Raw genomic sequence first — 13116 nt, 5'->3', positions numbered from 1 at the left:
AACAGTCTGAAACCCTCAGAGGGCTTACCGTCTGGGGTGGGAAACCGACATTGAGAGACAATCCTGCCTTAAACAGAAACCTCAGATCCTATCCCCAGAAGTCCCCTGGTCACCTCAGTCTGTACTAATCTCTCAGACTCCTTGCTGTGGGAGTCATTCAGAATCTGGAATTGCAGACTCCCCAATAGGTAATATCTTCTCCTGTTTCTCTGGTTCTTTCTCTTCTGAGGAATCTCCCAGTGACATGTTACTTTTGATTATCTGCCCAAGCGGATTGTAGCTTTTGGGGGCAGGGTCCTTCCTAATGAAAGCGGCACAACTGAAAGCCAGGTTTAGTATCTGGAGATTTTTATTCACTATTAAACTTCCTGGAAAACTCTAGCAGAGAAGTGTTCATTTGTATTGCTACCCTTGAGTTTTGGTCTCTATTTTCAAAACTTAGATTGCTGCAGTTACTACTTGGCAAAATTTACGTTAAGCAAATCAGAATGCTAGGAGTTTGTTTCTAACAAGCTTATTGGGGAGGGAGGGTGTTTTATCTGGAACCTTATATTAAGAGCCAGTGAATATTCAATAGAAGAGTGGCTGTGGTTAGTTTTAGGCCCCTCTGGGTGGGCAGGAAAGGGAGGGAGCACCCACCTCACTCCCCCATGTGGGGATCTCTAACCAGCCCTGAAGCTCAGGGCCCCTTCTGGGCCTTTGACTGAAAGATTGGGTAGAAGACATGAGCTTTGGGCCTGGGTCTTCTCAAGCCAAGGAAGGAGGCAAAGTGGGGCGCCAAGCCTCGGGGTGGCCTGGAAACCGACTTATCACAGGCCCCCTTTGGTGAACTACAGGCTACCACCCCGGTGTCCAGGTCCACCGCCAAGGGGTCTCTCGGGCAGGGACAGCAGACACCCCCTTCCCTCTTGTTAGCTTGAAGCCCCTAATGAGCTCCAGCCACTGCTCCATCCTCAGGCTGCAGCCAAGTGAGGCCTTTTAAAACGTCTCGTGCCTCTCCAATGGCCAGAAGAGCTATTGCTGTTGTCTTAGCGCGCCGGAGGAGAAGGCTTCAGGCAGCCTGGCCCTCGGGTTCTTGCGAAGCTTGTCTTTTCTTTGAATTGTGTCTGCTCCAAGGTGTGGCATTCACACAGCACCGAGTGAGGGTCCTTCTCACCGCCCTCCCACTTCCAGGAGCTGGAGGCCTCTTCTGAACGTGGGCAGGCGGGACTCTCAACAGTATGTTAAGCAAACTTTGGGAAAACTTTAATTTTTTACAAATTTTAAATTAAAAAAATTTTTTTTAACGTTAACGTTCTAAGTAGGAATGTGGATTAGATTTTACTATGCTGTTTTTCACTCCTTTCTGTAAAAATGTAGATAGACGTCAGATTACAAGTCAGGATTGTGTGCATTTTGCAATCTTACTGGGTGTGTAGAGCAGTCTTGCCTCATAAAATGAAATAGAAAAATGAAGGCAAACCTGCTTTGAGCCGTACTCTATCATGAGTCCTTATTTACACATTTGAGAAGCATCCAAGATTCGATTCGTCTTGCCTATTCCCGCTCACGGATTTTGCTTACACGGGCCCTCCTCTGTCCCCCTCCAGAGAGCATTACGAATGTCTTATCAGGCTTTCCCTAAATCATTACGATTATCACACAGCTATGACCAGCTAGATCATTCTAATTGGAAATTAGGCGCTTCTCATGTTGAAATCTCTCTGAAAAGTATCTCCATAGATCTCCCTCAGCAATGGGAATTCTGCTAAATGCCTATAGTACCACGTGCTTTTTAAATATTTAAGTTCTGTGTGCTCGGTGATTATTTCTAGAGAAGTATGAGTTATTGAAAAAGTCCTGTTGTTTTTTCCTGGCAACAAGTCTTTAAAAGACAGCTCTGCATGAATGACTAAAAGAAAGGAAAAGTCTACGTTGTCTTTTCTAAGTGTTACTTCTCCAGAAAACCAGTAAAAATTTAAAGTGGCAACGAGCTTACTAATTTGTTTTGAGGTGTGTATTTGGTTTACATTTTGGGACAGTGCTTCTCAAACTTTTTGTGATGAAGGACCATCTTATTTGTGTTTTCCTCCTTATAGACTGATACTTTAGTAAAACATGATAAAAATAATTACTAGAAAAATGAAATAAGAGTACAAAGATGTAAAAATAGAAGGCTCGTTTTAAAAAATTGTATTTACAGAGATATAATTACTCTGTAAATCTGCTGTAAAAGTTTCTAAACAATACAGTATCTCTACTTACCTCATCATGAACTAGTAACAGTTTACAGACTGTTTCCATCTATGGACCACACTTTGAGAAACACTGTTTTAGAGTGTGTGTGTGTGTGTGTGTGTGTGTGTGCACTTGTGTACTCTGGCACGTGTTTGGATGTATTGGGTACATTCAAATTATAGCATATAACGTAGATTATATAACAGCTTTATATGATAATTAAATGCATTTGGTGAGCTCTTTGGTAAAAATGGAGTTTTTCTAGAAGTGACATTAAATGCTTAAATTGTAAACAAATACAAATGGCATATATGTGAATACAGTTATCTGTTTCAAAACACAGTTGTCCGGTAATACTTCTAATGCATAAAGTAGAAAGTGTTTTGTAATGTGAAATGAAGTCACCTCCTCTCTGATTCACACTCAAGTTTACATGGGCACAGATACTTCAGATAGGAAATGTTCTGTGCAAAGTGTATATACAAATGAGACTTTTAGCACTGAACAGTAGGAAATGTTTCTGTCATGTGAAGCATTAGATAAGGGAGTTGTTACTATCATACCTTCCTTGCCTCAGAGAACAGTTAATTATGGGACTGGTCTTTGGTCCTAGTGATAGACAGCCATTTTCTTAATGTTTACAAAGTGAGGGAAAGTGTTTCCTGCAAGCAACTCCACATTCTTTATGAGTGTTAACAAATTCTCAAGCTGATTCTGACTTGATGGCTTGCAGCTGTCTTCGTCCTTCTCTCCTGGAGACTGAGGCACATGAAGGCAGTCACCCGGAGTGGGACTTGTGCACCAGGCTCTGTGTCCACCTGCATGTCTGTCTGCCTGGAGGGGCAGCGTGGCCTTCTTTCACAAAGCCTTGGGAGGAAGTTCTGGGAAGTTTTATTATGGTTAGCCTGATTCCTTTAGGATGAGACTCCTAATTGAAAATGATAATGATGTGTCCGCGAAGATGTTCAGCCCCTTGAAGACCAAGCTTTATTCCTGTGCAGGACTACCCACTTTCTGGCAGAGTGCCCAAGACAGCATAGATGCGGGATGAGTTAAAGGATTGAAGGAGGCCATTCAGTAAAAGGCAAGTCGCCTTTAGAAGAAAAACTGGATAACTACAAAGCACTTTCTTGTATGTGACGATATCAGAAAGAGTGAGTGGCCTTGAGGAGAGCATTAACACGTGCCTGTGGGTAAGTGGTGTAGAGGGGATAGGGAGCAAGCATGGGCCTGGCTTGATTAGAAGCATGTCTGCTGGTCTGAACAACGGCGTAAGGACAGCTTTCTTGATTCATTGGTTGGAAAGTGAGGTCTCTGAGTCAAAGGCTGGTGGACTTGTGATTGCTGTTTAGCTGGTAGAAGTTCTGAGACGAAGGACCACTCTCCTGAAGGCACAGACAGCTGAGGGTGTCTTCACTCAGGCCAGAGCACACAAGGAGACCTCCGAGGCTGTGCGTGTCAGGCGAGGTAGGCAGGAGTTAAAATCCAACCCATTCCCCAATGCTCAAGGTCTGAGATAGGAGGTCATTGTTTCTTTGAAATCCCGGCTGGAATCACAGTAGGTATTGTTTTAAGAAATGTGTCGAGTACCCAAACAGCAATGCTTATAATCAGAGCAAATTTCTTTTAAATTAGTCCAGTTGCACTCAGGCATGGCTGCATGCGATGAAATTGAGCCACGGGAAAACTTGGGCTGGGCAATCCACCTTCCTCCACTTGATTCTAGACGGAAAAGCAGTGGCAGCTCAATCACTGTGGTCACTTAACACAGTCCATGCCCTTCGCCACATGTCACCAAACAGGCAGAAAGGCTCTATGTGTGATGAGGAAGGAAACGGCGTCTTGAAAGCACACGCAGTTCTACCAAAATTGTACATATTCCCTTTTCTCCAACTGGGTTCTTTTCATCGTTCTAGGTGTGTTCAAGCTGTCATCTATGATACCTTTACCTGTTTAGGTCATAGCATTGTCAGTGTTTTCTTGGGCTTTAAAAATAGATCTGTTTGGGGGAGGGAAGTTGAACCTGCATGGTAACGCCATAGGCATGCGAACGCAAGCCCACGAGCACAAAGTCAAAATCACGGTTTCCATGGTAACGTTTAACTTGTCTGTGTTGTACACATTTCTCAAGAAATACATTCAACAGACTACCCAGTGATAAAAATTGCTCCACCGGCACACAAAGGTAGATTTCCCAATGATTCCTCTGTTGTAACCAACCCTGGGCAGGGAACTCAAGTCCGAGTCCTGACCTCTGAATCCGCGTCTTTTTTTACAGTGGAAATTCTTTTTTGTGGGATTGATTCCATCTCCTTCCTTTCTCCTTGGCAGATATATGTTGGGGAAAGGAGGAAAACGGAAGTTTGACGAGCATGAAGATGGGCTGGAAGGCAAAATCGTGTCCCCCTCCGACGGTCCGTCCAAGGTGTCTTACACCTTACAGCGCCAGACTATCTTCAACATTTCCCTTATGAAACTCTACAACCACAGGCCCCTCACAGAGCCCAGCTTGCAAAAGACCGTGCTCATCAACAACATGTTGAGGCGGATCCAGGAGGAGCTGAAGCAGGAGGGCAGCCTGAGGCCCGCGTTCCCCGCCTCTTCGCCGCCCGCCGACCCGCTGGGCTCCAGCTACCGGGAGGCGCCGCCTGCCTTCAGCCACCCCGCGCCCGCGCCCTGCGAGCTGGGCGGCGCTGCGCCCCTGGAGGCCTGCCTCACCCCCGCCTCACTGCTCGAGGACGACCAGGACACGTTTTGCACTTCCCCGGCCGCGCAGCCTGCGGCCCCCGCCAGACTCGCACCTCCTGCCCTCCCGCCGGAAAAGGACAGCTTCTCCTCCGCCCTGGACGAGATCGAGGAGCTCTGTCCCACATCTACCTCCACGGAGGCCGCGGAGGCCACCACCGACGACCCGAAAGGGGACTCCGGCGGGCCCGGCGCGCAGAGACCCGAGGGGCTCCAGGACGGCCGGCCCGACGACCCGAAACTGATGGACTCCCTGCCCGGCAACTTTGAGATCACCACGTCCACGGGCTTCCTGACAGACTTGACCCTGGACGACATCCTGTTTGCCGACATTGACACGTCCATGTACGACTTTGACCCCTGCACGTCCGCGTCGGGGACATCCTCAAAAATGTCCCCTGTGTCGGCCGACGACCTCCTCAAGACGCTGGCCCCCTACAGCAGCCAGCCCGTCGCCCCGAGCCAGCCTTTCAAGATGGACCTCACGGAGCTGGACCACATCATGGAGGTGCTGGTCGGGTCCTGAGCCCCGGGGCCCGTCGCCTGCACCCCGCACCCCGACAGCTCTCCGCACTGTGCATGTACCCTTGCTTGCCTTTTTCTGAGAAAAAGAACATTCTACAAAAGGATCACACTAGTTTTTGCTTTGAGCAGAGTTGGAGTGCCTTCATCCAAGTATGACCACTTTTAATATGCTTTTTTTGAGTGGTTCCTCAGAGACCTAGTCCCCGGGAATAGGAAAGAATACATTTGAAGACAATGTCGCTATGTGGAATGACAAAAATAAACAGTTCAAGTGAAGCACAAGGAATAAGTTGGAAAAGCTGTAAATTGCATGTGCATATTTGTCTATTTTTTCTATAAGTTTTATTGCAAGAGGTAAAAAAAGAAAATATATATATATATTATTTAGATAATCTCAGTACCTTTTCCGGCATTTTCGCCCTGTATAGGTTGACTTGGCAATTCAGCCTTTTTAGAGGCATTAACTACTCCTCGTAAGTGTTGCATTTACATGGCTGTTTAGAAACTGCTGCCCAAATTTATTTTATATTTTTGTACAGATTCCGCAGTTTATGATATTGTTTTTCTAAAAACAAATGCTGTTTATACATATGAGATAGCTATTTTGATAGGATTTGCTCACATAGTTCCTGCAAACTTCAGATGTACAAGTTGCACTTGTACTTTTATAGAGTTGTAATGTTTTATATGTGTTTGGTGCAAAGAGAAAATTGGATCAAATCAATCCGCAGTTGATGTCCCCAGATGCGTGCGCGCACACACACACACACACACACACACACACAGCGCTTTAAGAAGGGCCAGGAGATATCACACCTAGATTTCACAAGCACCGACCCCCTGGCATGAACACCCGCCAGCACTGTGACTTCCAAAGCCAGAGCCACGTCTGCTCATCAAACTTGCATTAAGCAGTTGGCGGGAGGTGGCCATGGAGCTCGGGGTTTAAGTGATGGTTCTCTTTAGCTCTCTCTCTGGAGGGGAAGGCTATCAAGTACTCATTGTATTTATGCCAAGTCTGCGCTTTTAATTGTTTTTATTTTTTTAAACAAAACCCCAGATCTTTCCCTTTTGGGCATAATTTTTATGAAGACCTGAAATTTTACACACGAACAAAATTTTATGAAAAGCAACCGACCTCTTCATGGAACTAAACCCTGTTGCGACGCTTAGGGCTCGTCAGGAAGGAACTCTCCCCCAGAAGGCATCCATCATGTCGCTCTGTTGTCTTTTCCTGCTTCCCTTCCTTAGAGCTTTCTTTCCCTCTGTTGCTAAGTGCTGAAAATGGCATCTTCACGATCACCACAGTGAGCCCAGCTCTCCTCGGCCCAGCCTAGGATGCACTCTTGTAACACGCATGGCTCCTGAACCTGGAGTTGGTCCCATTACGTCACGGCCTCCGATCTGGTTGCTTTCTTAAATCAACTGCTTTAACTACACTTTACAAGGCTGTTTTACCCAAATACACAGATAGGACTTTCTATGCATGTTCCCCTCCTCCCCCATTGCCATCCTCTCTCTGCCAGGAGAACTTGAGAACTAGCTTTTTATTCCTAGCGGTGTACATTTAATTTTAAAACGTTTGCAATGTATCATGCTTGTTGCCGAAATTGTTAATGGCCTTTCCGTTTCAGTTTTTTCTTTCTTCCAATGGTACTTTAGCTGGTTACAACCTATATTGTTGAAATGCAGGTGGCTTCTTTAGGAATAACTTTTATATTTATTTAAGAATTTTTAAATTATGGGATTTGTGTTGTTGTTGTTGTCTTTGTTGTTGGTCATTTGTCAATATTCAGTCACCAATTCTGCTCACTTCTTGCCATGGATAAAATTGAGTCTTTCTGGCCAATTAAAAAAGACAGCTTTATAAAATGGCACTTTAAACAAGCCATAGATAGTTTTATTTTTATAATACACATGGCAAAGCAAATACATTTTGATGAAGGAACTGCTCATCTAAGCAAAAGATTCGTGTATGATATGATTAAATCTTTCTACGTTCTGATTTACTCCCCACCCCCGCCAACTTGAATGTGTTTTTAAAGGCTAAAGACGAGCAGTGAGAAACCGATCAAACTGCACTGTTCTCCAGCAAGCACCCTCCACCGGACACACCTCTTACTACTGCAGATGTGTCATTCCCTTTGATAGGACCAGGGACCATGTAGTTAAGGTGAGGGTTGTTGTAGATGCTTCCGGTGTCACCGTGCCTGTCCGTTTGAAGGGCTTCCTTTTCCTGTAGAGAACAAGTCCGCCCAGACTCCATGCTTCTGCTAACTCAAGGACCTGGCAGACTCTCCACATGCCGCCCGCATACACATACGTGTACATGCACAATAGCGTTGATTATTCCGGACAATAACAGGGTAAGGCGGCTGATTTGCCATTGTTAAAAACTGATTGATAGTAACTTAGAACAACTGTACTTCGGTTGGATTAGCAAATCGTGTGTTTAAACAAATCCCATATGTTGGGCAGCGGTTCAAATAAGCACAGCGAAGTGTTGCCCACACGTGGTTCTCTGACTCTCCCGCATTTGTAAGGCTGGGCTTCAGGATCAAAAACAAAAACCCCCAAGAGCAGCACGCAAATGCTTTTTAATTCTCTGGACACCCTCACCGTAAATTCTTGATATTCAAGGTCTAATGAGGAAGACGTGGGGAATTAGTGGCCCTTTTTCAAAAGAACAAAACCATCAAGTGTTCCAGTTATCTTTGTGTCTTATTTTTACAAAGTGATGTCCCGACAGGGAAGAACGTGAGCCTGTGTGTGATCTCCAAGTCCCAGTTTGAGTGTGGGACGTGCTTCCAGATGCCACCCGGCAGCAGTGCCTTCCCGTTTCTAAAGGACATCCTGTGGCATTCAGAGTCAGGCAGGCAGTTTGAGGTGCCTTTACGAGAGAGACAGAGAGACATGCTGGGTGGGGCTGGGAGAGGACAATTATTGACAGTGATGTGCAATGAAGTGACAAGATGAGAGCAGAATAATAAGAGCTTTGAATTTGAAGTGATTTTTTTTCATAAGTTATTTATTCCTTTTTTTCTGTGTAAATATATTTATTTTACTGTGGCGCTCTAACAACATCTGGATCGTAACATGTGCAGAATGTATGTAGGAATTTATTCTCCTGTAGGAATGTCAATCTGTATTAAAAGGGGGTCCGAGCCAGACCCCTGGGTCTTCTCATCGTATGCACAGTCGACGTTCATTTTTACTCTCTCCTCTAATATGGGTCGATTTGAAATATGCAAAAAGTATGGATGAGGAATGTTTTAATACCTCCAAATTTTTAAGAAAATCAAGCATCAAAGGGTTGATATTTTTTAAAGTTTTTTTAGTCGCACTTTCTCTCTTTATGACAGAAGGGGCATCCACACCGACGCCCTCGCTCACACCAAAGGGTGAGAACTAGCCAGAGCCGCCTCCACCGGAGTGTCTTTCTCAATTGTGCTGTTTATTGCCATAGCCCCTTGGAGTGTCCCAGCTGCCCTGAGATCGATCAAGGAAATTTCTTAAATAAATAAACTCCAAAGAGCCAAAGTGTCAACTTACGGATCATTTTTAAAGCTTAAATTTATTAACCACCTTTGTGGTAAACAATGAATTATGAATCCGCAGGGCAGCCTTCTCAAATGACAGGTGCAAAAAAAAAAAAAAAAATAAGAGAGAGAGAGAGAGACTCTACTTTGTGCAGCGATTGTTATTCTCTGTATGAATTGTCTTAATTTCAAAATCTTGCTGTTACAAATTGGACCTTTATATGCTTTCTGAAAATAATTGAAAAGAGCATATTTAACCTGTTTCGGCTGGAAATGGTTAACTTCCAGTAACTGCCAATGGCAGCGAGGTGTGTGCGTCCTGCTTCTGTACAGTTGTTTTCAGGGCTTCTAAGAATGAGTCTAAATGGTTCTTGAAAATTAGCCAGGATCAAATGCTATTGCAAACAAAGCCAATAAAAATTTTGGACGTCTTTTGGGGATAACAAGTTTGGAAGGGAAGTTGGTCCATACGAGCAAACAACCAAGATTTGGAAAAGGTGTACATAGTGACATGTTTGGTGCATGGTTTTTGAGGAGGGCTTTTGTCAAACAGGAGGTGTAACCTTTCCCCCACAGACCTGAGAGCTGTGCCTTTTCTATGCAATATTACTAGACGTTACATCGGAACCCAGATGGTTGTATTCACATGTAGGTTTGGGCTGTAATCTAAACAATTGGACAGATTAAATGTACATGGAAATGAGCAGTCTTACTTTTGTAGTTTTATATTATACAATAAACAGTTAAAAGATGAGAGAGGCGTGTTTGCAGTTTCCTTCTGCCCGGAGCACAAGCAGCTCATGTGTCACCGGCTGCCCGCATCAGGGAACGGTCTGCCCGCGGCTTGTGCTGGAGTTGGTGCTGTCACCCTCTCCCTGTCTCTCGGTTCTCCCCCTGCCTCTTGGGCCCTTCTCAAGCCTCCTCCCCCAACTCTCACTAAACATTGGGGTTTTTTTTCCAGCTCTTTGCTGAGCCTCCACTCCTGCTTGCTTTCCCGAGGGTTCCTAATCCACTCTGGACTCTGAAAACGTATTTCCAGCTCCTACCTCTCTCCCAGGCTCTGGACTTGGTATCTGCCAAGCTTTGCCATCTCACGCTCAGTGGGTCTAAACCAGCCTCGTTCCCCCCCACGGGGCTGGTCCTTCCCCTTTGGGCCTCTCTTTGGCCTCATCACCCTTCTCCCAGGTGCGATTCCGCCGCCTCCTTTCCGAACTTACCACAGCTTCCCCAGCTCGGACCCTCTTCCCCCCCCTCGCCTCCAGTTATTGCATCTGCTTCCTATCTGCTCTTCACTGCCACCTGCTTGTTTCTCTAACATCCTTGTTGCCCCCCACTGGTATTCCACAGCACCAGAGGTTCACGAATTTGTTGCACATCCTCCAGCAGCCCACCCCCCATTTCCACGGTCCGGCTCCCCACCCCTCCCACCATCTTCCACAGGGTCGTGGAGGAGATCCTGTGGAGTCTCCTTGACAGCAGGGCCGTCTGAGGGCATCGTGTGATCTAGCCTCACCTGCTCCAGGCAGTTCTGGGCCACGAGACTAGCTGGTGAGGGAATGGGGCTGGAAAATGAGGGTTCCGTTCAATCAGCAATGGAATTTGGTGGCAGAGGGGGGAGCGTTGGGGAGGTATTATAGGTTGAATTGTGTCCTCCAAAAAAGATCTGTTGAAGGTCTAACCCCCAAGACCTCAGAACGTGACCTTAATTCAGAAATAGGGTCTTTACAGAGAAATTAAAATGAGGTTACTCGGGTGGGTCTTAATCCAATGACTAGTGTCCTTATTAAAAAAAGGGGGGGGGAGATTTTGACACATACAAGCACAGAGAACACCATGTGAAGATGAAGGCAGAGATCAGGGTAATATGTCTACACGCCAAGGAACACCAGAGACTGCCGGCAAACCACCAGAAGCTGGGGGAGCAGCATGAACAGATTTCTTCCTCACAGCCCTCAGAAGGCACCAACCCTGCTGACACCTCTGTTTCCGACTTTTGGCCTCCAGAACAATCGATTTCTATAGCTTAGGTCGCTCTGTGGTACTTTGTTACGGCAGCCCTAGCAGACTCACACGGGGGAGAACAGGCTGAGCTCAATCCAGACATCCCGATGGAGATGCTCATTAGGCCGCTAGAAATAAGAGGCTGTTGCTCAGTGGAGAGGTTTGTCTCTGGAATATGAGCATCTGCTATTAATTAGAGATAGAGCTTTGGCGACTCGTTCAATCTCTCTGTGCTTGTGAGGACGAGATAAAGTCATGGCTCCTAAATCTCTTTGAACATGTTGACGGTGCAATAAAAGCGCAAGCTGTGGATGGTATCTCTCCTCACATGCCTCCAACTGCACCTAGTGCATAGTAGGCACTCAAAACATTTGTTTAATTAAAAAAAAACCAAACAAACCCTGTGTTTCCTCCTTCTCTACAGCAGGAGAGAAGCACAGAGCGTGGTCTTCCTTGTTTGGGTCCCAGGCCCACTCCCATCCGGCCCTCTGGACGCCCCCATTGCCAGCACACTGACTGCCCTTGCTTGTGCCCCCAGTTCTGCTTGTGGATATTCCACCCATCACTCCCAGGCCGAGCTCGAGTGTCTGTCCATGAAGCCTCCTCTTCCGGAGGGCTCTGTCTCTGCAAAGGCACTTAGCAAGCCTTGCCACATCTCTGGCTAGCTGTGCAACTTTGTCTCCTGAGCTACCCCCTGCTGCTGCTCTTTCGAGAGCAGTTCAAAGAGATGTAGGAGCCATGACTTTATCTCATGATGTTCATCTTTGTCAGAGGTCAGAACTTCGGCCCTTGGGCCAAATCCTGCCCACTGCCTGTTTGTGTGAATTTTATTGGAACACGGCCGCATTCATTTATGTGTGTATTATCTATGGCTGCTGTCCTACTACAGTGACACAGAGACCATAAGGCCCTCAAAGTCTAAAATGTTTGCTCTTTGGCCTTTAACAGAAACAGTTTACCAAACCTTGACCTTTGCAAACCATAAAATGCTTAGAACAGGGTCTGACCATAGTTGAGACCAGGCCAGACTTGCTGTGCTCAGGGGCTTACACAGACTGGGACGTCTGGAGACGGGTCTGGAAAGTGAGTACAGTACAGAGGTGAGGGCAGGGATCCCAAGGACAAAGAGTGCGAGGTGGGGATGCGAGGGTCAGAGAGGGCGGAGGAGCCAGAAAAGCCCCGCAAGGATGGACATCTTCAGAGCGCTTAACACCTAGGAAGGCAAAGGGCCCTGTTTTACAGATGTGAAAGCTGAAACACAGAGAGGGGAAGTGATTCTTGTTTAAGGCAAGAGAGCATAGCATGGAGGTTCAGAGTTTGGCTCTGTAACTGGACCACCTGAGTTTGAATCCTGGCTCCATCACTGATAGCCTGTAACCTTGGGCAAGTTCCCGAACCTCTCTATGCCTCAGCTTTCTCATCTATTAGATGAGGGTAGTAATTGAGCTTATCTCATGCAATGATAGGGATTAAAGGAGTCCATACATGTAAAGCACTTACAACAGTTCTAGGGAATTAAAAAAAGAAGTCCACAAATGTTGGCTGTAGCTAACCTGAGAGTGGCAAGGCTAAAATCCAGGCCTCCACTTGGTGTGGGGTTTTAGGTTGGGCCATTAAGCAAACCTGGGGCATCTTAATGCTGAAGGCACGTTTTGTGGGACCACCACCATTTCCTAACACCACGCTTGTGGTCATGACGCTCAGCTATGTATTTACTGAGGACACTGTGCTCCAAGCTTGTGTGGCAATCGGGGGTCCCAGAGTCCCTATTGTCTCCTCTGTCTTTGCTTTTAATGTATGTTTGCTCCTCCTGGAAAGGAATCTTAACTGAATGAGGAGTCAGGATTACCACTTCCCGAGCACTCACACCAGCCAGACACCACTAAGCGCCATGTACGGGATCTCGTGGACTCTGCCCGAGCCCTTTGAGGTTTATCTTACCACCTCCGCTTTACAGAGGAGGGAGTCCAGACTCAGAGAGGCTAAGCAACCGCCCAAAGTTCACACAGCTGGCACGTGGCAGAGCTGGGATTGCAGGCCAGGCCCCTCTGACCCTTATAACCCCTTCAGCACACTCTCCCGTCACCCA

The 13116-nt window shown here is 46.4% G+C and overlaps 1 protein-coding gene across 2 annotated transcripts in view; it reads left to right on the top strand.

Moving 5' to 3' along the window:
* The window catches only part of SERTAD2 (SERTA domain containing 2), a 111952-nt gene extending 102172 nt beyond the window's left edge, over positions 1–9780 (top strand). For both annotated transcript variants that reach the window (XM_061211344.1, XM_061211343.1), the window contains exon 2: positions 4549–9780. In XM_061211344.1, coding sequence (XP_061067327.1) covers positions 4553–5488 — 936 coding nt within the window. In that variant the 5' untranslated portion in view covers positions 4549–4552 and the 3' untranslated portion in view covers positions 5489–9780. The remainder of the gene's footprint in view (positions 1–4548) is intronic.
* Positions 9781–13116: the final 3336 nt, after the last annotated feature.

The sequence above is a fragment of the Eubalaena glacialis genome, chromosome 14 (assembly GCF_028564815.1).
Source record: "Eubalaena glacialis isolate mEubGla1 chromosome 14, mEubGla1.1.hap2.+ XY, whole genome shotgun sequence".
Taxonomy (NCBI): domain Eukaryota; kingdom Metazoa; phylum Chordata; class Mammalia; order Artiodactyla; family Balaenidae; genus Eubalaena; species Eubalaena glacialis.
Note: the sequence above shows the minus strand (reverse complement) of the source record. Positions and strands in the feature narration are given on the sequence as shown.